Below are 24615 nucleotides of genomic sequence, written 5' to 3' on the forward strand. Positions count from 1 at the left end.
TGGGGAGACACATGGTGCCAGGGTCCAGCCCTGCTGGATCCAGGGAATTCGAAGGTGGGGAGGGGGTCGGCATCGGCGTCCTTGGAAAAATATACATATTTAATTACAGATATATAGAGAGATTGGAAACGGATAGTGTAGTAGGAAAATTAGTGGAGAAAAAGAGGCTGAATAACTTGGTTTACGTGGAACAGCATCCATGCTCCAGATGGGAATTCAGCCAGAAAAACGGGGAGCAAGAAAGAAGCGACATGGGGGAATCAGTCTTTCCGAAAACTGATCCGATTTCTTTATTTTGGGGTTTGCTTATATACCTTTTGTTACACATAGGGATGAATACAGAGTCACATGGGGATCAGCAGTCCTGACCTTTATCAAAATCAAGTGCTTCACATAAATGTATAAAAAAAAAGGTCTTAGGGATATTACATCATCTTCTGGCCTTGAGACCTGCTGACATTTTATGATCCTTTCTTTCTGATAACCAAAAAACTTGTTTTTTCCAAGCGTATTTTTTCTTAAACCAGGCACCACCCTCCAAATAAAGTTACATTCCTATAGGGTGAGGGTGTAGTGAGTTACAATCAAGAAAGGAATTTATTTAACCCAAGGTTAACATGATTAATCTTAAAGGTTAATACTTATTTCTCCTATATGCTAGTTATATTCATTATAAGGGCAGGGAACATGGAGATTTAGCAGCAAACATCAGCCCAACAAATGAAAATCCTTTCACCAATGTTCCCCTTAAGATGTATTTAGTCTTAAGATAGTGATAAAGTTACATTTTTACATAGCAAGGACACAGTGATTTATAACAAAGTACAGTGATCTATTACAAAAGAGAAAATTCATTAACTCAAAAAGTCTAGTATTGCTAACCTTAAAAACTACTATATTTCCTTTTCCATAGTCCAAATACATTGATTAATATATTCCCAGGTGCCTAAGGTTATGGAGGCCTGGCGGCAATCATTGACTCAACAATGAGAAAAGCCCTATGCTAATTAAGACTCTCAAAATACTCCAAAACTCTCTGTGCTGTTTATGGTTGTGAGGTAGTGAACAATCATGTGCATAGTGGCAGGAGTATGGATAATCCTGTCACACAAGCTAGTCTGTCAGCAGAGAGGTTTGACCTGAGACACCCTTGTCCCACCCAGAGCAGGGAATTAGCAGCAATTATTGGCACAACAAATGAAAAACCCTTCACCAATATAATTCCTAACCAACCCACTATACTAATAATTTCCAACTCCCCAAACGAATTTGCCTTTAGTATGTCTAAAACATCTCGTGCCTCTCATATTGGGAGGCTGTAGACAATCACATGTGGCCGGACGAACCTATACAGGTGGGCTAGATAACCTTCAGAGGAGTCTGTAAGCTGAAACACTCTTGTCACGCCCAAGAATTTTTATTGCCTTGGAGCTGCACGTTTACTCCTCCGAGAGAAACGGTTATGGGGGAGAGCCCCCGTAAAGTCAGAGGTGTAGGTGAGAGCATAAAACAGACTCTGGCTTTGGGGTAGATGCTCGGGAACAGGGGGTTCCTGAGGCTTGATCACGCCTTTGCATATGCCAAGCCTCCTTCCTCATGACCTTTGCCATGGGCGGAGCTCCTCGCGCTGGCCCCCGGCACCATGGCACCTTCATGCCATCACCTCCCAACCGGGCAGCACAGCACGTCAGGCTGGGAGGAAGACCCCAGGTCCCAGCTTGTCCCTGGGGAGAGAAGAGAGCTGGACCACAGAGCCAGGGGTCCGACTTTGCAGCTTGCCTGAGTCTGAGAATCAAGAGGAAAGAGCCCTGTGTTTGGAACCACTGAGAACAAGGCGCTGGTCTGAGCTGGTGCACACCCCCCACCCATGGTTTGAGCTGTCCCTGCCACACCACCCCACAGCATAAGGCCAAACAGGCATACCAAAACCCTCAAATTCCGGCTTTTCCCAAAAGCGAAACTAAGACGTGTTCCCAGGGATGGAGGGAAATCCAGCCACTTGCGTGCTGTTGGTAGGAATGCAAAACGGCACAGACACTATGAAAAGCAATACAGCAGTCTCTCAAAAACATAACACTAGAGCTGTCGCATGATCCAGCAATTCTGCTTCTGAGCACACAGACAGCAGAGCTGAGCTCAAGGGCTGGAATAGCCGTCCTCACTCCGATGTTCGTTACAACATTATTGACAATAGCCAAGATAGGGAAGCAACCTAAATGTCAGAATGATGGATAAAGAAAGTGTTGTACATACCTACAGTGGAACATTAGTCAGCCTCAAAAAAGGAGGAAATGCAGCAATATATGACAAGGTGGATGAAACTTGAGGACTTTACGCTGAGTGAAATAAGCTAGTCCCAGAAGGACATGACTCCACTTACATGAGGTATCTAGAGTAATGCTGCTCATGGAAACAAAAAGTAGAGTGGTAGTTAGGAGGAGAGGGAAACAGGATGAGCTGCTTCTCATTGAGTATAAAGTATCCACTGCGTAGGATGAAAAAGTTCTAGAGGCCCGCTGTACGATACTGTGTTCACAGATAACAACACAGTCCCATACACTGAAATATTTGTTAAGATCTCATACTATTTTTCAACTACAGTAAAATAAATACATACAATTTAAAAGTAAGAGGACAAAGCAGTCAGAAACACAAAAGGCATATTTCATTGAGGGAATGGCAAGAATTGTAGCTGGCTTCTTATCGCTACAAAGTTAAGAGAGCACGGCATTGACAACATGAAAAAGCCTCCGGGAAACACACTGAAAAAATTCTGCATTCAGTGAAAATGTCCTTCAAAGCAAGCAGTTAATGTAACTTATGACTATAGAGTCTGTGCTGTTTTACGTTCTCAGTACTCAGGAAATTCCAGTGGTGTGATGATGATCACAGACGTGATATAGAAACCCTGTCTTAGATCAGCACTTTCCGTTCATCTTCCTGAAATGAGGAAGTGCTTCTTCCTCAATGTATCGGCTTGGAGAGTTTTTTTCTACCACTGATACATCCCCAGGATCTTTCTTCTCGGATAATCATACCTGTGTTTCACTAATTCATTAGAGCATTTTGTTGTTTGAAGGTTTGTGCTCTGCTGTGCTTAGTTGCTCAGTTGTGTCCGAGTCTTTGCGACCCCCTGGACTGTAGCCCGCCAGGCTCCTCCGTCCATGGCATTCTCCAGGCAAGAATACTGGAGTGGGCTGCCGTTTCCCCTCCAGGGGATCTTCCCGACCCAGGGGTTGGCAGGCGGGTTCTTCACCACTGAGCCCCCGGGGAAGCCCCGTATACCCTCTAAATGGAGATACATTCGACAGTGCTGGGAACTGTAGTGCCCCGCTGGAGCAGGGAGCTGATTCGCCCTTTATTGATTGCGGGCACTTTCCTCACTAGCCGTATATGTTACGAGAAACTTACGAACCTGTAAAATAAGCCAGACAGAAACAGGAATACTGCCAGATGGTATCACTTAGACATTTTTTTAACGTTTCTTCAAAGCATTAACTTTATTTTTTAAATTTATTTCTTAATTGGAGGAAAATTGCCTTACAACGTTGGTTTCTGCCATACAATAGCACAAATCAGCCATAATCATACATATATCACCTCCCTCTTTACACATGGGGTCTTAAAAAGAAAAAAACGTTGAACTCATACAAGCACAGAACAGTGTGGTGGGTGCAGGCTTGGAATGTGGAGGCAGCAGGAAGCTGTGCAGGACCCAAAGGGAAGCCCGTGGGGGAGCAGTGAGCAGGGACTCTGGGGTCCTGTTGACCGTTCACCACTCTCCCACCCCAAACAGCCCACGCTGCTTCCCCGCTGATGACGCTTCATTCTTCCTTCCCGCCTAGGCCTCTGCCTCTCTGGCCACGTGTCCAGCCCACCCAGCACCTTGAGGGGAGGTCCGCTTCACAGCGGCTCACAGTTCCACTGGTTCCACCCACAGGGGATGGCGATGTGATGCAGGTTGTGGCTGATTCTCTGAATGATCTTGTTGGCTTTGTCTGTGTGGTTATACGCGGGGATGCCAAGCTGGTCCAGAGCCCGGGTGTGGACAGCCAGCATGTGGGAGATGAGCCCGCAGCCACGGTACTCGGGCAGCGTGGCCCCCATCCGGATCTCTCCCGTCTGGTCCATCAGGGACCAGGAGGCGGGGGTCCCCTCGGGCCCCAGCAGGCAGAAGGTGGGGAAGGTCCGGATACAGCGCTCGATGAACCTCTGGCTCCTCTCGTTGCCACCAAAATGCCAGAATTTATTCACCAAAGCGGCATGGGTAGGATCCATGGAGGAGAGCTTAAACATCTCCTCGTTACTATTGAGAAGAAGGAAAAAACAAAAAACAAAACCCGTTAAGTCACACATACTGTGAAGTATTACACATATTGTTTGCCCCTAAATGGTCTTCAGATGATGCATTTGAGAGCGCAGGGAAAGGCACAGATTCTGGAAAGAGGCTACCCAGATTCGTAATTCAAAAGCTGTGTGATTTCAAACAGGCAACATACTGTCTCCTTTCTTTATAAAGTGAGTCTATCAATCGTACCTTCCCAAAAACGTATATAAGAGCAATTACACCATAAGGACCCGGGACTTGTGCCTACCCGCAGTCAGTTCAGTTCAGTTCAAGCCCTCAGTTGTGTCCGACTCTTTGTGACCCCATGAATCACAGCACGCCAGGCCTCCCTGTCCATCACCAACTCCCAGAGTTCACTCAAACTCATGTCCATCGAGTCTGTGATGCCATCCAGCCATCTCATCTTCTGTCGTCCCCTTCTCCTCCTGCCCCCAATCCCTCCAAGCATCAAAGTCTTTTCCAATGAGTCGACTCTTCGCATGAGGTGGCCAAAATGCTGGAGTTTCAGCTTTAGCATCAGTCCTTCCAAAGAAATCCCAGGGCTGATCTTCAGAATGGACTGGTTGGATCTCCTTGCAGTCCAAGGGACTCTCAAGAGTCTTCTCCAACACCACAGTTCAAAAGCATCAATTCTTCTACACTCAGCCTTCTTCACAGTCCAACTCTTACATCCATACATGACCACAGGGAAAACCATAGCCTTGACTAGATGGACTTTGCTGGCAAAGTAATGTCTCTGTTTTTCAATATACTGTCTAGGTTGGTCATAACTTTCCTTTCAAGTAGTAAGCGTCTTTTAATTTCATGGCTGCAATCACCATCTGCAGGAATTTTGGAGCCCCCCAAAATAAAGTCTGACACTGTTTCCACTCTTTCCCCATCTGTCTGCCATGAAGTGATGGCACCAGATGCCATGATCTTCGTTTTCTGAATGTTGAGCTTTAAGTCAACTTTTTCACTCTCCTCTTTCACTTTCATCAAGAGGCTTTTTAGTTCCTCTTCACTTTCTGCCATAAGGGTAGTGTCATCTGCATATCTGAGATGACTGATATTTCTCCTGGCAATCTTGATTCCAGCATGTGCTTCTTCCAGTCCAGTGTTTCTCATGATGTACTCTGTGTATAAGTTAAATAAGCAGGGTGACAATATACAGCCTTGACGTACTCTTTTTCCTATTTGGAACCAGTCTATTGTTCCATGTCCAGTTCTAACTGCTGCTTCCTGACTTGCATACAGGTTTCTCAAGAGGCAGGTCAGGTGTTCAGGTATTCCCATCTCTTTCAGAATTTTCCACAGTTTCTTGTGATCCACATAGTCAAAGGCTTTGGCATAGTCAATAAAGCAGTAATAGATGTTTTTCTGGAACTCTCTTGCTTTTCCATGATCCAGCAGATGTTGGCAATTTGATCTCTGGTTCCTCTGCCTTTTCTAAAACCAGCTTGAACATCTGGAAGTTCATGGTTCACGTATTGCTGAAGCCTGGCTTGGAGAATTTTGAGCATTACTTTACTAGCATGTGAGATGAGTGCAATTGTGTGGTAGTTTGAGCATTCTTTGGCATTGCCTTTCTTTGGGATTGCAATGAAAACTGACCTTTTCCAGTCCTTGGCCACTGCTGAGTTTTCCAAACTTGCTGGCATATTGAGTGCAGCACTTTCACAGCATCATCTTTCAGGATCTGAAATAGCTCTACTAGAATTCCATCACCTCCACTAGCTTTGTTCGTAGTGATGCTTTCTAAGGCCCACTTGACTTCACTTTCCAGGATGTCTGACTGTAGGTGAGTGATCACACCATCGTGGGTCATCTGGGTCATGAAGCTCTTTTTTGTACAGTTCTTCTGTGTATTCTTGCCACCTCTTCTTAATAGCTTCTGCTTCTGTTACGTCCATATCATTTCTGTCCTTTATCAAGCCCATCTCTGCGTGAAACGTTCCCTTGGTATCTCTAATTTTCTTGAAGGGATCTGTAGTCTTTCCCATTCTGTTGTTTTCCTCTATTTCTTTGCATTGATCGCTGAGGAAGGCTTTCTTATCTCTTTGCTATTCTTTGGAACTCTGCATTCAGATGCTTATATCTTTCCTTTGCTCCTTTGCCTTTCATTTCTCTTCTTTTCACAGCTATTTCTAAGGCCTCCCCAGACAGCCATTTTGCTTTTTTGGATTTCTTTTCCATGGGGATGGCCTTGATCCCTGTCTCCTGTACAATGTCACGAACCTCATTCCATAGTTCATCAGGCACTCTATCTGTCAGATCTAGGCCCTTAAATCTATTTCTCACTTCCACTGTATAATCATAAGGGGCTTGATTTAGGTCATACCTGAATGGTCTAGCGGTTTTCCCTACTTTCTTCAATTTCAGTCTGAATTTGGCAATAAGGAGTTCATGATCTGATCCACAGTCAGCTCCCAGTCTTGTTTTTGTTGACTGTATAGAGCTTCTCCATCTTTGGCTGCAAAGAATATAATCAGTCTGATTTTGGTGTTGACCAACTGGTGATGTCCATGTGCAGAGTCTTCTCTTGTGTTGTTGGAAGAGAGTGTTTGTTATGACCACTGTGTTCTCTTGGCAAAACTCTATTAGCCTTTTCCCTGCTTCATTCCATGCTCCAAGGCCAAATTTGCCTGTTACTCCAGTAAGAAGTATCTAAAAGTTAAGTATGGTTGCTGTCGGCAAAGCAGTGACTCAGTATTTAATCAGGGAATTGATAAGACACCGTTTTACCGATAATAAAACTAGGTAAACAGAAAATAGATGAGTGCTCCAAAGCTCACGCTAGCAACTGTGTGTAAAACCAGAGCTTAGGGATCATGGAATCATAGAATGTTGCTGTCAGAGGGTCCTTGGCCACTATGGGAACTGAAGCGCAGAGAAAGGGAGTCATGTGGAGTGCAGACAGCCCCTGAGGCACAAAAGACTGAGCTTGAAGTCATCTTCAGGCTGTGAAGGGGCTGTGGAAAGGGTCTCTAGACGGGGGACTAGGGCATCTGTACTCAAGCGCATCACACCCTTAACTACCCACGTGACCCGAGCAAGCTATTTCATCATCCAAGCTTGTTTCTGTCAGGAAAATAGGGATAATATCTCCTATCTTGTGTACCTCTGGGGTGGACAACAGAATCAAGTGAGACTGTAGATGTGGAGGTGTTTTCAGGTGTACCATGGGGTTGTTGCTCAGTTGCCAAGTCATGTCCAACGCCTTCGTGCCTCCACGGACTGTAGCATGCCAGGCTCCTCTGTCCTCCACTGTCTCCTGGAGTTTAGTCAAATTCAAGCCCATTAAGTCAGCGATGCTGTCTAACCATCTCATCCTCTGCTGCCCCTACACCCCTTCATGAATCACAGCCTTGTCATGGCGAAGGGGCTTATGTAACTCAATGAACCTATGAACCATGCTGTGCAGAACCAGCCAAAACAGATGGGCCATAGCAAAGAGTTCCGATATAACATGATCCGCTAGAGAAGGAAATGGCAACCCACTCCAGTATTCTTGCCTGGAGAACTCCGTGGGCAGTGATGTATGATACTGTGAGTAAAGCTTTTCCAGTCATTTTAACACACAGAGGACCATAGGACTGGGCATCTCTGAAGAAATGGCATTTGAGGGTATGAATGACAATAAAGAGGCAAGTATATGGAGATCAGAGGGAAGACAAGGTGCAAACGCAATGGTCCAAAGCCAGGTGTGGGTGTGTGAGATCAAGCTGCATAGAGCGGGTCAGAGCTGCTGGTGGCAGTAAGCAAGAGCGACAGGATAAAGTCCAAGAGGTGATGAGTTCCAGGTCTCATAAGACCTTGGAAGTTCATAAAGGAGTTTGACTTTGATTTTATTTTCATGGGCCCCAAAATCACTACAAATGGTAACTGCAGCCACGCAAAAAAAAATATTTCTCATTGGAGGAAAAGCTATGACAAACCTAGAAAGCATATTAAAAAACAGAGATACCACTTTCCTCACAAAAGTCCATCTAGTCAAGGCTATGGTTTTCCAGTAGTCATATATGGATGTGAGAGTTGGACTGTAAAGAAAGCTGAGTGCCAAAGAATTAATGCTTTTGAACTGTGGTGTTGCAGAACACTCTTGAGAGCCCCTTAGATTGCAAGGAGATCCCAACCAGTCCATCCTAAAGGAAATCACTCCTGAATATTCATTGGTAGGACTGATGCTGAAACTCCAATACTTTGACCACTTAATGTGAGGAGCTGACTCACTGACTCATTGGAAAAGACTCTGATGATGGGAAAGATTGAGGGCAAGGGGAGAAGGGGTCGACAGAGGATGAAATGGTTAGATAGCATCAATGGACATGAGTTTGAGCAAACTCCTGGAGATGGTGAAGGACAGGGAAGCCTGGCATGCTGTAGTCTGTGGAGTTGGAAAAAGTCAGACATGATTTAGCAACTGAACAGCAACAGCAAGCTGAGGAACCTCAACGGCTTTTCGACAGGTGAATGGATGTGATCCACGTTCCACTGTAAAAGCATCACTCTGGAAATGCATTGCGGGGAGCCAAGAGTGACTGCAGGGAGAGAAGTCAGGAGGCTGCTGCAACAGTGAAAGAGCGTCTTTTTCAAACTTACATGGCTTTGGGTGCGCCGTATCCAACAGGTAAGTTCTTTGTCTCTAGCAGGGAAGGAAGAAGTTTCCTCGCTGTCTCAGGCGTCACATAGAGAATGCACTGCGTGTGCTCGACCTTAACAAATTTAGTGGCTGCAAGACTCTGTATCACCTCATTCAGACTGGACTGTGAACCTAGAGAGTAGTTAGGGGAGAAGTAAGTGCCCTTGTAGGTGCTTCCGGAAGCTTCCCAACAGACACGTCCAGGATTGAAAGTCAGCAACTTTGATTCTGGTGTTGCAAGTGACCGTGTGACCTTGGCCACATCACTGCCTCAACCTGTTTGCACTTACCCAATACAGAGATAACACTAGAAATACTGTGGAATCAAGGACATGTGGCATTTAAAAAATCATAGCCAAACCTGGGCTTCCTTGGTAGTCCAGTGGTTAAAAATGTGCCTACCAATGCAGAGGTCATGGGTTCAGTCCCTGATCCGGGCAGATGCCTCGGAGGGACTAAGCCTGTGTGCTGCAGCTTCTGAAGCCCACTCTCTTAGAACCTGTGGTCCACAGCAAGATGAGCCACGGCAATGGAAGCCCACGCAGCACCATGAAGAGCAGCCCCTACTTGCTGCAACTAGAGAAAGCCTGTGGGCAGCAACAAAGACCCAGCACAGCCAAAATAAATTAAAAAAACACACACAGTAGCTAACCTTGCATGTAAACGGATGACATGCCCTGGTATTGGTCTAATACCACACTTAGTCCTTACATTAACCTTATGTATTGTGTACATGCTCAGTCATGTGCAGCTCTTTGCAGCCATATGGACCACAGCCCGCCAGGCTCCCCTGTCCATGGGATTCTCCAGGCAAGAATACTGGAGTGGGTTGCCTCCTCCAGGGGGATCTTCCCAACCCAGGGATCGAACCCACGTCTCCCGCATCGGCAGGCGGATTCTTTACCACTGTGCCCCCTGGGAAGCCCGGCCGCAAGTTTCAGGTACTTCTATTATCTTCATTGTTTATGCGTGAGGGGGCTGAATAGTAGATACATTACACTACTTGCTCAAGACCACGAAGCAAATAGTAGGCAGAACAGGGATGTCACCCAAGGGAGTCTGATTCCAACAGTGACAGGTTTTCCTGTGACTGGGGACATGCTGTACGGCACAAGGACTTGTCATTCCAATTGTGGCTCAGTGGCAAAGAATCCACCTGCCAGTACAGGAGCCGCAGGTTAGATCCCTGGGTCAGGAGGATCCCCTGGAGAAGGAAATGCAACCCGCTCCAGTATTCTTGCCTGGAAAATCTCATGGACAGAGGAGCCTGGCGGGCTGCAGGCCCTGAGATTGCAGAGTTGGACACCGTTTAGGAACTCAACAAGAAGGCCAGAGGGGGAGCTCTGCTCTCATACCCAATTACCCTAAGGGATCTTCAGTATGTCTGCAAAATATATCAGGAATCCTCATCTAACAAGAACTTACGTTACTCACATTTTCTTAAAAGAGCCCTATAGTTTGCAATGTTTGAATTCAACTCCACTGAAGAGATGGTGTTAGCTGACACAGGGAGTGACCGTCAAGCTGAGTGTCTGGGGTCTAGTAGGAAATACTGATCGTAGGGGACGTACTCAGGATAAAGAGATGCTCCAGGTGTAGATATGAGCAGTCCCCTCAGTGGGTAGATCCCAGATCCCTTACGTACTTTGGATCTGCAAATGCTGTTTCCAGTTGATGACATCTGAAGTGGTAAGGGACTCTTGACAGTTGTTGAGATCCTTAGAATAGATTTGGTAGGTATTGGTGTAATGATCAAAGTCATCTGCCATCTCCTGTGTGGTTGGGTAATATAAATAAATCAAACTGATGATACCCAATGATTGGAATACTTGTGTGGTATTTCATGATACAGTGCTATTTTACAAACTATACATTGCTGTTCTTGGTGTGCTATCATCATTTCTGAATCATTTTCACCATACGACTAAGTCAGGGATTTAATGAATGATTCCACTTACGAGTAAGAAAAACTTGATGAAGGTATTTTTCTGTTGCATAACAATTTCAAATCAACCAAACACTTACCAGTTTAGAATGTATTCTTCAGTGATTCTACAATCCTCAGGAGAAAGAACGAAATTTAGTTAAAGACAATCTTTCATTGCAAGAGTAAATGTTACTCTGTTTCAAAGAGTCTCAGAACAAACGGATTATGAGGACAATATTGAAACGGACACAGGTAAGGTTGCATTAGAATTCTCACATGTGATAAAGCTGTGCAGAATGGAGACCCAGGATGCCTTAAAAATGTAAACTGCAATGCACTGTTTAAAAAATAATTCATATTTCCAAAAAAGCTAAAACACAAAATTTGCTAAAAAAGATTGTCTCAAAATTAACAAATAAAAGATGATGAGATTATTTTGAAGCTGAAGGAAGAAATCAAAGAACAACTACCCAACAAGGGCAGAATAGCTGGAAATTGTTGCCCAGAAATGTCTTTCCCATTAGTACCACCAACAATCTGTTTTTTAAAGATTGCATTAAAAAGTGAGTATTATTCCCTTTTTAGATTTTAGTAAAGAAAGTATCTTTACTTTTGTATTCTGTTTAATTTGGTACTTAAAAAAATCACTATACATTTAAGTTTTACTTTCAAATAATTCATCAAATGATACTATACGGTTACTTATTTTTGCATGTGGGAATTTTTATACTTTATTTTCAATATGCTTATAACATATTTATATTTGAGACAGATTAACAACTTAGTTTGAGTGATTTTTAAAAGTCCAGTACCGAAAATATATTCACAAATACAAGATCATAATTTGTTTTTTTTTTATTTCCCTAACGTTATCATCAGAGAAGGAAATGGCAACCCACTCCAGCGTTCTTGCCTGGAGAATCCCATGGACAGAGGAGCCTGGTGGGCTGCTGTCCAAGGGGTCGCAGAGAGTCGGACATGACTGAAGCAGCTTCGCACACAACATTATCATATTTACCTTCACACATGTTGGGGTGTTCCTTTCTCTGCTTAGAATGCAACCTCTGTTCTTGTCAACCTGTCAAAAACCTACTATTCTTCAAAATTCCCTTTTGGCAAAACGTCTTCCGTGAACGCTCTCTGGCCCTTGCCCCACGTCCTGACATCGACAGTCAACTGTCTCTTGGCCAGCGCTACTCCGGAATCCCGGGTATTCACTGTACCTTGGCACACCTCACTGTCTTTGCTTTGCTTGTCTGTTTCCCTCCAGACTCTGAGGTTCTTGAGCACAAGGGCATATACACGGTCACTGCATTTCGCTTCTCTATCCACAGGGTCTACCACACTGCCAGGCACGCAGTGGGCACACAGTGAATACAAACACAGATGCACGTTCACTCTGCCCCTGGCCCCTTACCTGCTCGTGAGGGCGGATAACCACAGTCTTAAAATCAGGCCACTTGTCCACCAGAGCCTTTAGATTGAATGGGTTTCCCTGGTTCATGTGGAAGACGGTCCCGTAAACCTGCCGTATCCCGAGAAAGTGAGAGGGTCAGCTTATCAGGAAGGGGTGGTGAAGCACCGTATTTGATTAGGACAAGGCTTATTTCTAGGAAACCAGGTTAAGTACCTAATAGGGCCTTTATTTCGGTCTTCAGGTTCTACTTTATGACTCCAAATGGAAATAGACTTTGGGGTCAAAAAATGAGAACATTATATTGTGTGTGTAAGTCGCTCACTTGTGTCCAACTGTTGTGACCCATGGACTGTAGCCCGCCAGGCCCCTCTGGCCGCAGGATTCTCCAGGCAAGAATACTGGAGTGGGTTGCCATTTCCTTCCCCAGGGCATCTTACCAACCCAGGGATCGAACCCAGATCTCCTGCCTTGAAGGCAGATTCTTTACTGTCTGAGCCACCAGGGAAGATAAAAAATATTAGTATATTTTAAAATCCAGATAAATAAAATGAATAAATTAAAATAATCTACTAACACACTGTAGAACTTAGTGTTATATCTTTCCATTTTATTCCATTTATTTACACACACACATAGATTTCAGGGTTCCCTGATAGCTCAGTCAGGGAAACTAAAGAAACTGCCTGTGATGCAAGAGACCCGGGTTCAATCCCTGGGTCGGGAAAATCCCCTGGAGAAGAGAATGGCAACCAACTCCAGTATTCTTGCCCAGAAAATTCCATGGACAGAGAAGCCTGGTGGGCTACAGTCCACGAGGTCACAAAGAGTCGGACACGGCTGAGTGGCTAACACACGCGCACACAGCTCTTAAACATGAAATTCATTACCTAATACATATTAATTTAACATATGTTCCCCCACACACGTACACGCACACACTATACTATGAGCATATTTCCACCTCAAGAAACACAAATCTATATAATCATTTTTAATGGTGGCGTAATATCCATTATATGGAAAGACTACTTCAGTCTTACTACGTCTTATTGCTGGCCATTTCAACGTTTTCTAATTTGTAACAGTTTATTTTTCAGTGAACATTGCTTTTGCATAAATCTTTGCAAATATGTCTGATATTACAAATTCTAGAAGGGGAATTTCTGGGTCAAACATCAACTGTTGTTTAAATATTTTATTGTTCTTGCCACATCTCTGAATCACCTTCCATAAAGGTTAAATGAATTCCCATCTATGTAAAAAGCAGAGACAGCATAGTGTTAACAACACAAGCTTTGGTGGCCAACATCCAAGGGCAACTTATTACACAATTTTTTAAATCTTTGCAACCACCTGTTCAAACATTGGTGCCTTCAAAACATTGAAGAGGCTGAGAAAGAGATTGTCCAACCTGGAATGACCCACGTGGTTGTGGGGAGAGGAAAAACAGCAATCCACACCAGGGTGCACCTTAGGACCTAGATGCATTGAAACAAGATGCCTTACAGAAGGCGTGGAAGAATGCCAAAGACCAGGGCCAGAGGACGGAATGGGGACTATTTCAATGACAAAGGACCACCTCTCACCCTGTGCTTCCCTGCTCTTGGCATGAAATGTTAATGTCAGACTAAGGCGAAAGAGGAGGAGGCAAACTTAGACTTTGCTTTTTGAACTTTGAGTTTACTGAGTTTTTATAAATTAAATTTCTGCCATTAGCAGAAATTTAGCTCAATATAGAAATTAAGTGCAGTTTTAAGGAAAATAAAATACATGTTTTTCCACATGACGTTTGGAACCAGTGGCATTTATATACAAATTTCTGTGCCCATGATCGTGTCATTTAACCGGAAATAGTGACTCAGGCGGCCACTACAAATGAAAGGGACTGAAGCTGAAAGGTGAGATTAAAACCCACTTAGTTTCCTCTGCTTGGGAGATAGGTGGGCAGTCTTTCAGGCTGTGATACCCAGATTTTTCTCTCACCTGAAACTTATTAGCAACTAGTCAATGAGTTTTAGGTCATACATTTGTAACTAGAATAAATTTTACAAATATCCTAGATTTCTGCTTATGGGGGAAAATCTATGTCATCAAAGAATCAGGTGAGTAGAGAGGAAAAGAACCTCATTAAAACTAAGGATCTCATATTGAGAGTTACTTTGCCTTACAGTAGAGTTGGGCTAAGGCTAGTCATGCCGAGGATTTTCTCCAAAAAGTTGGGATCCACTTAACACAAAAAGTAAATAACAATTCAAACCCCAGACATAGAACATAAAAGAAAACGATTTAACTTGGAAAAATTTTCAAAGTAGACACTTAAGATAAAAATAACTCAGGCACCTAACTGATTTAGTTCCTCCTCTTCCTAAAAAAATACTTTCAAGGTTATGTGGAATACGTGGTGTAGTTCCTGATATTTGGTAAGTGTTTAAGAAGCATTGGCTATTAATTTTATCATATCTTATTTAACCCTCCAAACATCTCTGCAAGGTAATGATAACCCTGCTTAGGGCTTTCCTGGTGTTTCAGATGGTGAAACATCTGCCTGCAAAGTGGGAGACCTGGCTTTGATCCCTGGGTCGGGAAGATTCCTTGGAGAAGGAAATGGCAACCCACCCCAGTATTCTTGCCTGCAAAATCCCATGGACAGGCTACAGTCCATGGTCTCAGAGTCAGACATGACTGAGTGACTCACACACACACAACCCTGTTCAAGGTTGAGGAGTGTCTGCCAAGAGTATTTACTTTCTGGTTTTACTGATTTTACATGCAAGAGCACTGAGATTTTTGCAGTGTTACCCAGAAAACAATGAATTTGTGGGATCAAAGTCTTCTGACTCCTGAACTTGTTCCTCTCAAGAGCTCCCTACCCTACCCCTCAGTGTAGCGTGCCTCTGGGCTACACTAAGCGCCCGTGGCCCAGCCTACACATGACCCCTAAACAAGGTGTCAGGGCACCAAGTAGAAGTTGCATTCAGCGCTTTGCCACCCCATGGACTATAGAGTCCATGGGGTTATCCAGGCCAGAACACTGGTGTGGGGAGCCGTTGCCTTCTCCAGAGGATCTTCCCAACCCAGGGATGGAACCCAGGTCTCCCGCATTGCAGGTGGATTCTTTACCAGCTGAGCCACAAGGGAAGCTCCCCACAACCCCCCAGCCAAAAAAAGATATAATATGATGGATTATTATAATATAATATAATAAAGGATATAATATGATGCTATTCCTTTCAGGTTTCCCATCATTATGATCAGTATCAGTTCAGTTCGGTCTTTAGTTGTCTCTGACTCTTTGCGACCCCATGAACCACAGCACGCCAGGCCTCCCTGTCCATCACCAACTCCCAGAGTTCACTCAGACTCATGTCCATCGAGTCAGTGATGCCATCCAGCCATCTCATCCTCTGTCGTCCCCTTCTCCTCCTGCCCCCAATCCCTCCCAGCAACAGAGTCTTTTCCAATGAGTCAACTCTTTGCATGAGGTGGCCAAAGTACTGGAGTTTCAGCTTTAGCATCATTCCTTCCAAAGAACACCCAGGACTGATCTCCTTTAGAATGGACTGGTTGGATCTCCTTGCAGTCCAAGGGACTCTCAAGAGTCTTCTCCAACACCACAGTTCAAAAGCATCAATTCTTCAGCGCTCAGCCTTCTCCACAGTCCAACTCTCACATCCATACATGACCACTGGAAAAACCATAGCCTTGACTAGACAGACCTTAGTCGGCAAAGTAATGTCTCTGCTTTTGAATATATTATCTAGGTTGGTCCTAACTTTTCTTCCAAGGAGTAAGCGTCTTTTAATTTCATGGCTGCAGTCACCATCTGCAGGGATTTTGGAGCCCCCCAAAATAAAGTCTGACACTGTTTGCACTGTTTGCTCATCTATTTCCCATGAAGTGATGGGACCGGATGCCATGATCTTCATGTTCTGAATGTTGAGCTTTAGGCCAACTTTTTCACTCTCCTCTTTCACTTTCATCAAGAGGCTTTTTAGTTCCTCTTCACTTTCTGCCATAAGGGTGGTGTCATCTGCATATCTGAAGTTATTGATATTTCTCCTGGCAATCTGGATTCCAGCTTGTGTTTCTTCCAGCATTTCTCATGATGTACTCTGCATAGAAATTAAATAAGCAGGGGGACAATATACAGCCTTGACGTACTCCTTTTCCTATTTGGAACCAGTCTGTTGTTCCATGTCCAGTTTTAACTGCTGCTTCCTGACCTGCATACAGATTTCTCAAGAGGCAGGTCAGGTGGTCTTGTATTCCCATCTCTTTCAGAATTTTCCACAGTTTATTGTGATCCAGGTATAGATTTTTCCAGTACAGGAAAAACAACCTTTTTTTTTATCAGGTTGAAGAAGTTCCCTCCTATTTCTAGTTTGCTGAGAGTTTTATTTTTATCAGAAATATTACATTCTGTCAAACATTTTTCCGCATCTATTGAGAGAAGATCTATGCTTTTCTCTAGCCTGTTGATAACAGTGAATTGAACTGCTTGATTTTTGAATGCTGAATCTGCCTTGCCTTTCCAAGATGAACTTCCCTTGGTTATGATGTATTATCCTTCTGATATGCTGATGGATTTGACTTGATATTATTTTGTTAATGGATATCTCTGTTCACAAAGAATATTGTTCTATAGTTTTCTTTTTGGTATCAGGGTAATTCTGGACTCATAAAATGATTTGGGAAGTGTTTTCTCCTCTGCTCTATTCTGCAAGGGTTTTTGTGGAAGTGATATTTTTTCCTTATGTGTGTGGTAGAAATTGCCACTGACAATATGTGAGCGTGGAATTTTCTTTGTTGGAAGGTTTGAAACTACAAAATCAATTTCTCCAATAGATACAGGGCAGTTCAGGTTGCATATTTCTTCTTCAGCGACCTTCGGTAATTCATGCTTTTCACAGAATATACAAAGTAAAACTTATGGACTTAGTATTGAAAATTATTTTCACTGGAAGTGCCAAGTCTTAACTACTGGACTGCCAGAGAAGTCCCTCGACTGTTATTCTTTTTTAGTATCAGCACTTAATGCTATCTGTTTCTCAGTTATCAACTGCTCTAGTTGCATCCCAAAGCTTTTCATACGTTGTATTTTTATTTTCATTCAACTAAAATGTTTCCTAACTTTCCTTGTAATTTTAAATCTGACTTATTTAGAAGTGTGTCGTATACTTTTAGAAATTCAAGTATTTTCCAGATATCTTTCAGGGATTTTTTGTTTGTTTGTTTGTTTGTTTTTTGAGTTTAATTCTATATTGCTCAAGAACATACTTGCTATATTTCAATTCTTCTAAAAGTTTTCGAAACATGGTCTATTTTGCTAAACATTCCATGTACGCTTGAAAATAGTATGTACCCTGCCATGGTTGTGGGAGTAAAGTGAAGTGAAGTCGCTCAGTTGTGTCCAACTCTGTGTGACCCCATGGCCTGTAGCCTACCAGGCTCCTCCGTCCATGGGATTTTCCAGGCAATAGTACTGGAGTGGATTGCCGTTTCCTTCTCCAGGAGATCTTCCCAACTCAGGGATCAAACCCAGGTCTCCTGCATGGTTATGGGAAGTATTCTATAAATGTCATTTTATTCAAGTTGGTTCATAGTATGTCATATACAATAAGTTCCTATATGTATTTATAGGTTTTCTGCCTATTCTACAAATTACTGAGAGAGAAGTGTTGAACTCTCTATACCTGTGTGTTTCCCTGATTCTTCTTTCAGCTTTATCCGTTTTTGTCTCGTGGACTTAGAGCCTCGGTTGCTAGGTGCATACATTTCAGGTTTTCTTATATCTTCTTGGTGAATTGATTCCTTTATCATAAGGCAGTGGCATCTTTATCTCTAGTAATAGCCTACTCCCTTTGTAATATATATTATTGCAAGAAAAACACTTCCACTTCTCTATGGCACAAGATAATTCCTTCAACATAATTTCTGTCTCATTCGAAGTTAAACATAATCCTTGGGGTTTGACAAAAAACAGAATTTGACAGATTATTAATTACAAAGAAGAAACATAATGGATAGCTTTTCATCGGGCACTTGATTGTTTGCTAAGGATAATCATTGACTTTGGCAATTCTGGAAGAAAAAAAGTTCCAGAGTTACATAACGTGAGTTGAAAGGGCATAAGGGAAAGCTTTGGCATCACCACACAACAAAGATCACGATGGGTTCAAACCACAGCACTGCCACTCACTACTGGCACGGTCTTGGTCAGGTCACATGACCGAGCCTCCCTTTCCTCTTTGGTTCTACAGACATGATATAGCTGCCTTGCAGACAGGTGATGTAATCCAAACGAGCAGCCAGGTGGGTGAGCTTGGCACAGAGTCGGTGCTCAGGGAGTCCTTGTTCTCTTTCCCACCTTCCCTCAAGCTGTCCCTACCCCCTTTCCCCTTAAGAACGTTCCACTCTCACCTTTAAGGACTCAGGGAGACTCTTCCTCAAGGATTTCTCTAACATCTGCAGCAGTTGTGGGCCGTGTAAGTGGAACATCTTGGCAGGTCCCTTAATCTAAGGGAGGATCGACAGACAAGGAGTGAGAAGTGCCGGAAGACACACAAAGACGCCTGTTTCCTGAGAAACAGCAACGGTTAAAAAACAAAACAGAACAAAAAGCCCGCCACTCCCTTCATGCTTCTGAGTGTCTTCCTGCAAGGAGCTGCCCTTCTCCTGTTGGGCTTAAGACTCACCATGACCCTCACGTTATCTGTGACAAGGCCAGGTGCTAATCCTTCAAACTGCCCATCTTCAACAGCTCATACAAGTCAACGTAAAAAAACCTTCAAACAAAAAGCCAAACAACCCCATTAAAAGGGCATAAGAACTGGATTCTTTCTGACTCTGTTTACTCTCCCTTCCTACATGGTTAGGTGGATGGTTTATCCCTGCTGAACAAAGTGTTCTAACGGCTTAACAAAGGTGATTGGCTTGACAAATCATTCATCCGTCTTCTCTCCTGTACACTGTCCTCTGCACCGTGATCCACCCTTACCCAAGCCGACGCTGGCATCAGAATGATCTTCCATGAAATTTTGCTGACTCCTTTCCATGAAATAACCCTTTTCTGCCTCACCTTTCAGATGTTTGTAGATCTTACCATCTAAGAGTTCTTCTGTCGAAATAATACCCTATTTCAGCACTCCTTTTCTCTCTTGAAATAATCCTTTCAAATAAAATCTCTCCTTACCAAAGTCTGGCTTTGATTTTTTCTTTAATGGTATTTTGGTATCATTTCATTATAATTTAAATAGACTTTTGTGACTAGCCAGGAAACCTAAGTATTGATTTATTCACCTATGCAGTCATTCACTTATTCAATCACCCAATGAGTGTTAATATTTATTGAGAACTTAATGTATTCAACAAATGAGGTGTCACCTCAGCTAGGCTGAACTACATTTCCCAGAATTCCCTTCCCTTTATGTTTCCACTTAGGGTGGACCACAGAGATTCTCTGGTAGCTCAGCTGATAAAGAATCTGCCTGCAATATAGGCGACCACAGTTTGATTCCTGGGTTGGGAAGATCCCCTGGAGAAGGGATAGGCTACCCACTCTAGTATTCTTGCCTGGAGAATCCCCATAGACAGAGATGCCTGGCAGGCCACAGTCCATGGGGTCACAAAGAGCTGGACACGACTGAGGGACTAAGCACAGCACCTTGGAGAGATTCCTGTGGAAAGCCTGGTTGTTGCTGTTCAGTTGCTCAGTCGGGACCGACTCTTTGTGACCCAATGGACTGCAGTACACCAGGTTTCCCTGTTCATCACCATCTCTTGGAGTTTGCTCAAACTCATGCCCATTGAGTCGGTGATGCCATCCAACCATCTCATCCTCTGCTGCCTCCTTCTCCTTCTGCCCTCAATATTTCCCAGCGGAAAACCCGGAGAGCAGAATTAAAGCAGTGGGCATTTTGCAGCTAACCTCAGGGATTCCCAGGTGGCTCAGTGATAAAGAACCCACCTGCTAATGCAGGAGACTCAGGCGATGTTGGTTTGATCCCTGGGTCAGGAAGATCCTTTGGAGGAGGAAATAGCAACCCACTCCAGTATTTCTGCAGGAAAATTCCACAGACAGAGGAGGCTGGCAGGTTGCACAAAGTTGGACGTGGCACAGTAACTCAAGATATAAGGTAGTAGCTGGGCTGGAAGAGCGTCTCCGTCCCCTGGGTCTACCTTCAGCCTGTCTGTCCCCGGGGACGGGGGATGTTAACCCCTTAATGGCTTGCACATACTTTCTCCTACTCCATAGCCTGTTCATTTTGTTGATTCTTTTGCTGTGGAGAAACTTCTTAGTTTGATACAGCCCCACATGTTTACTTTCTGCTTTCAATACTTGAGCTTTTGTTGTCATATCCAAAAGAAATCATTGCCAAGACCACGGTCAAGGTTTCCCCCTCATGTTTTCTTCTAGGAATTTTATGATTTCGTGATACATTTAAGCCTTTAATCCATTCTAGCTTAATTTTCTGAAGTGGCCTTTGCATCTTGATGTAGCTGCTGTGGGCAGTCACTGAGGCTGGTAGGAATCACTTAAGTCCTGTAAATATATGTTTTCTTTACTACAAGGTGAAGTGTGGTAGTCTCCTCTGTTGCCCTTCTTTTCCACACAGGACCACAGAATATTTCTTTAATTCAGTATCTGATTTAACAGCTCTGGACTGTCTTTATTTTATTTAGGCCCTAATTCCAGAAGACCTTCAAAATCCAGCTTTTGTTCCCATTTCAGTCTTACTCAAATTTCCCTTTTCTCTCTATTGACTCCTGTTAGTTTCTCAATCCAAATGGAACAGATCGCTCTCTTTCCTGTACTCCCCCAAGATTATGTACACATTTCAATCACGACTTGTTACAGAACATCACAGTTTGCCCTCTGGATTATCAACCCTCTAGGCAGGGCCTTAAGTCAATTATTCTATTATTCTCAATGCTTATTACACCATCGGGCACACGGTAGGAACTCAGTGTTTATTGATTTAATGTATGATATGCTTGCATTAACACAATCATCCCTTTAGTCACTCTGCTCACCAAGGGAAGAGACTCGTTCTTTCATTCCACAGGTGTCAGCAGAAGAACCAACTACATTCTGGGCTCGGGTGTTCCTACCAGATGTTTCTTGGAAAAAAAAGCTCAGACCAGAAGAGAAGTGCCCCTGCCATGCTTTGGAGAATATCAAGAGAGCAGAAGTGCATCATTCCTAAACGTTAATCAGACACCGCGTGTGTGCTAAGCTGCTTCAGCCTGTCCGGCTCTTGCAACTCTTAAGGACTCCTCTGTCCATGTGATTCTCTCAGCAAGAAGACTGGAGTGGGCTGCCATGCCCCTCCTCCAGGGGGTCCGACCCACGGACTGAACGCCTGTCTCTTGTGTCTCCTGCAGTAGCAAGCGGGCTCTTTACCATTAGTGCCACCTGGGAAGCCCATTCAGACATTAGCTAGGAGCATTTCACAAAAAGATTGCATGAGAATAAGAAAAGTTGAATTTGATGCCAGATTACTGGGGATAGAATACTAAAGTCTTGACAAGTACATCTGGGACTTTTTGCACTTGCATATATGCACACACGCACACACAAAATGAACACAAGTGTACTGTTCAATAAATGCAGTTGACTAAAACTGAGGACATTCATTTTAGGGGGTTGCCAGCCTTGACAATAGCCAAAGTCCTGTGAAGCACTGTTTGGAACCTTTGACATGTCCGCTCCAGTCCTTGGAATTTATCCAAAGAAAACAGCTCAAATGAAGAAAAATACTCTGAAAAAGTTTGAAAGCAATATAATATTAACTCACAGTGATGTACAGGACACAATCTCAGTGTCCCGCTAAAAATATAATTCATGTAAATATAATCTATCATTATTTTGCTACTCTAAAACCCATTTTAACCTGAAGGTTCTATGTTGCCATTTGAGAGAGTCTTCAAGATGAACATGGAAAGGATGGACATGACACTGGAAAAATAACTAGAGGCCTTTTTGTGCGCATATTTACATAAATCACAGACAATAAAAATTTAGAAGGAAACACCCAATTATATAGGAGCATTGTAACTGAGATTTTTAAAATTACATTTATTTTTTTATGGTTGTAAATTAACATTAATCTCATCTGGATTGTAGTCTGTTGACTACAGTCTACCTCATCTTTTGGAAACTTTTAAGAAGGGCACTTAATTTCCCTGGCCATCATTTACCCAAAGGGGGAAAAAAAAGCTGACTACCATATAACATTACTAGGGAATTGAATAAGACCATGTTTGCATAGTATGTCTACAAACTGTTGCATAAATATCACCCAAACCCACACACTTCTTCCCAGAAGCTGTTACCTTTTCTGGCATGCCAGCTATTAACAGGAAGCTCCCAAATCATGCCACATTTATGTATCAATTCAGAACAAAAGCCCGTCCTTATCCGAAAAGTTCTTACAGAATCAGGACACTACCCCGTACATAGTACAAGCCTGATACAGATTTCTCAAAGGGAACCACTACCTTTTCGCTTGGCATCACTCTCAGCACTCAGAAATTCTTATTCACTTCCAGCAGCAGCATTTTGGTTTATCTGCTTCAGTGAGGAGACAGGGGCCGAGGCCTCCCAGAGCAGTGACCCTCCTTGGCTCTCACCTGTGACACTGTCTTCCCCCTAAGTCTCTGCGGAGATCTCCCCCAAAAACAAGAGGCAGAAGACCATTCCAGAGATGACACGTATCTTCTGGGTACTGTGGTCTTGAGAAGTGTGCCTATTGGTCTGATCCCCAGCCTGCTGAGCTGAGATGCTTAACTGAACCCGCACACCAAGCTGCGCCTCGGCAGCTGCATGTGGGGAGTCCCTCCTCCCAGGTCCCGTGTTTGGCAGAGTGCCCCGCTGAGGCTCATTTTTTTCCAGAGGCCTGAGCTGCTTTCTGATCCCGCAGGTCCTTGCAGTTCTCCCAGTCCTCAGAAACTCTGAACTGTGAGATCCCAGAGGCAGGGTCTCTACAGGCAACACCTGCAGCGCTCCCTCCATTTTCATGAATACCTGCCACAAAAGCAAGAGACGGCGACTGTTTGAACTTGATGTAGAGAATCAGAGCTCTTTTTTTAAACCTAAGAAATTACTTACTTGGAAAGAATAAAGGGCCTAGAAAGTACCCCCACAGACTGTGGCTCAGATCATGGACTCCTTATTACCAAATTCAGACTCAAACTGAAGAAAGTAGGGAAAACCACTAGACCATTCAGGTATGACCTAAATCAAATCCCTTTTGATTATACAGTGGAAGTTAGACATAGATTTAAGGGACTAGATCTGATAGATAGAGTGCCTGATGAACTATGGAATGAGGTTTGTGACATTGTACAGGAGACAGGGATCAAGACCATCCCCATGGAAAAGAAATGCAAAAAGCAAAATGGCTCTCTGGGGAGGCCTTAGAAATAGTTGTGAAAAGAAGAGAAGTGAAAAGCAAAGGAGAAAAGGAAAGATATAAGCATCTGAATGCAGAGTTCCAAAGAATAGCAAGAAGAGATAAGAAAGCCTTCTTCAGCGATCAGTGCAAAGAAATAGAGGAAATAAACAGAATGGGAAAGACTAGAGATCTCTTCAAGAAAATTAGAGATACCAAGGGAACATTTCATTCAAAGATGGGCTTGATAAAGGACAGAAATGGTATGGATGTAACAGAAGCAGAAGAGATTAAGAAGAGGTGGCAAGAATACACAGAAGAACTATACAAAAAAGAGCTTCACGACCCGGATAATCACTATGGTGTGATCACTCATCTAGAGCCAGACATCCTGGAATGTGAAGTCAAGTGGGCCTTAGAAAGCATCACTACGAACAAAGCTAGTGGAGGTGATGGAATTCCAGTTGAGCTATTTCAAATCCTGAAAGATGATGCTGTGAAAGTGCTGCACTCAATGTGCCAGCAAATTTGGAAAACTCAGCAGTGGCCACAGGACTGGAAAAGGTCAGTTTTCATTCCAATCCCAAAGAAAGGCAATGCCAAAGAATGCTCAAACTACCACACAATTGCACTCATCTCACATGCTAGTAAAGTAATGCTCAAAATTCTCCAAGCCAGGCTTCAGCAATACATGAACCGTGAACTTCCAGATGTTCAAGCTGGTTTTACAAAAGGCAGAGGAACCAGAGATCAAATTGCCAACATCCGCTGGATCATGGAAAAAGCAAGACAGTTCCAGAAAAACATCTATTTCTGCTTTATTGACTATGCCAAAGCCTTTGACTGTGTGGATCACAATAACGTGTGGATAATTCTGAAAGAGATGGGAATACAGACCACCTGACCTGC

General features: G+C 43.5%; 1 protein-coding gene across 4 annotated transcripts; it reads right to left on the reverse strand.

The window, feature by feature from the left end:
* Positions 1 to 266: 266 nt before the first annotated feature.
* LOC101108949 (glycine N-phenylacetyltransferase) lies at positions 267 to 23104 on the reverse strand. 4 transcript variants are annotated; one of them, XM_060400153.1, is made up of 7 exons: positions 22946 to 23104; positions 20280 to 20370; positions 18734 to 18829; positions 12314 to 12421; positions 10615 to 10741; positions 8930 to 9101; positions 267 to 4306 (listed from the first exon to the last, which is right to left on the reverse strand). In XM_060400153.1, exons 3-7 carry the CDS (start codon positions 18809 to 18811, stop codon positions 3904 to 3906), a joined length of 888 nt encoding a protein of 295 aa, XP_060256136.1. In that variant the 5' UTR covers positions 18812 to 18829; positions 20280 to 20370; positions 22946 to 23104; the 3' UTR covers positions 267 to 3903. The 4 variants fall into 4 exon arrangements, with proteins under 4 accessions (XP_060256136.1, XP_027835612.1, XP_042089520.1 ...); XM_027979811.3 differs by lacking the exon at positions 20280 to 20370; XM_042233586.2 differs by lacking the exon at positions 20280 to 20370 and having other exon boundaries at positions 22814 to 23104.
* Positions 23105 to 24615: the final 1511 nt, after the last annotated feature.

Source organism: Ovis aries, chromosome 15 (assembly GCF_016772045.2).
Source record: "Ovis aries strain OAR_USU_Benz2616 breed Rambouillet chromosome 15, ARS-UI_Ramb_v3.0, whole genome shotgun sequence".
NCBI lineage: Eukaryota > Metazoa > Chordata > Mammalia > Artiodactyla > Bovidae > Ovis > Ovis aries.

Excerpts from the sequence above, each read along its gene's own strand:
- LOC101108949 (XM_042233586.2), bottom strand. Across the intron at positions 12,422-18,733 it reads GTCTCCCTGAGTCCTTAAAG|GTTTACGGGACCGTCTTCCA; the intron begins GTGAGAGTGGAA and ends GGGATACGGCAG. Across the intron at positions 9,102-10,614 it reads ACAGCATTTGCAGATCCAAA|GTTCACAGTCCAGTCTGAAT; the intron begins GTACGTAAGGGA and ends ACTACTCTCTAG.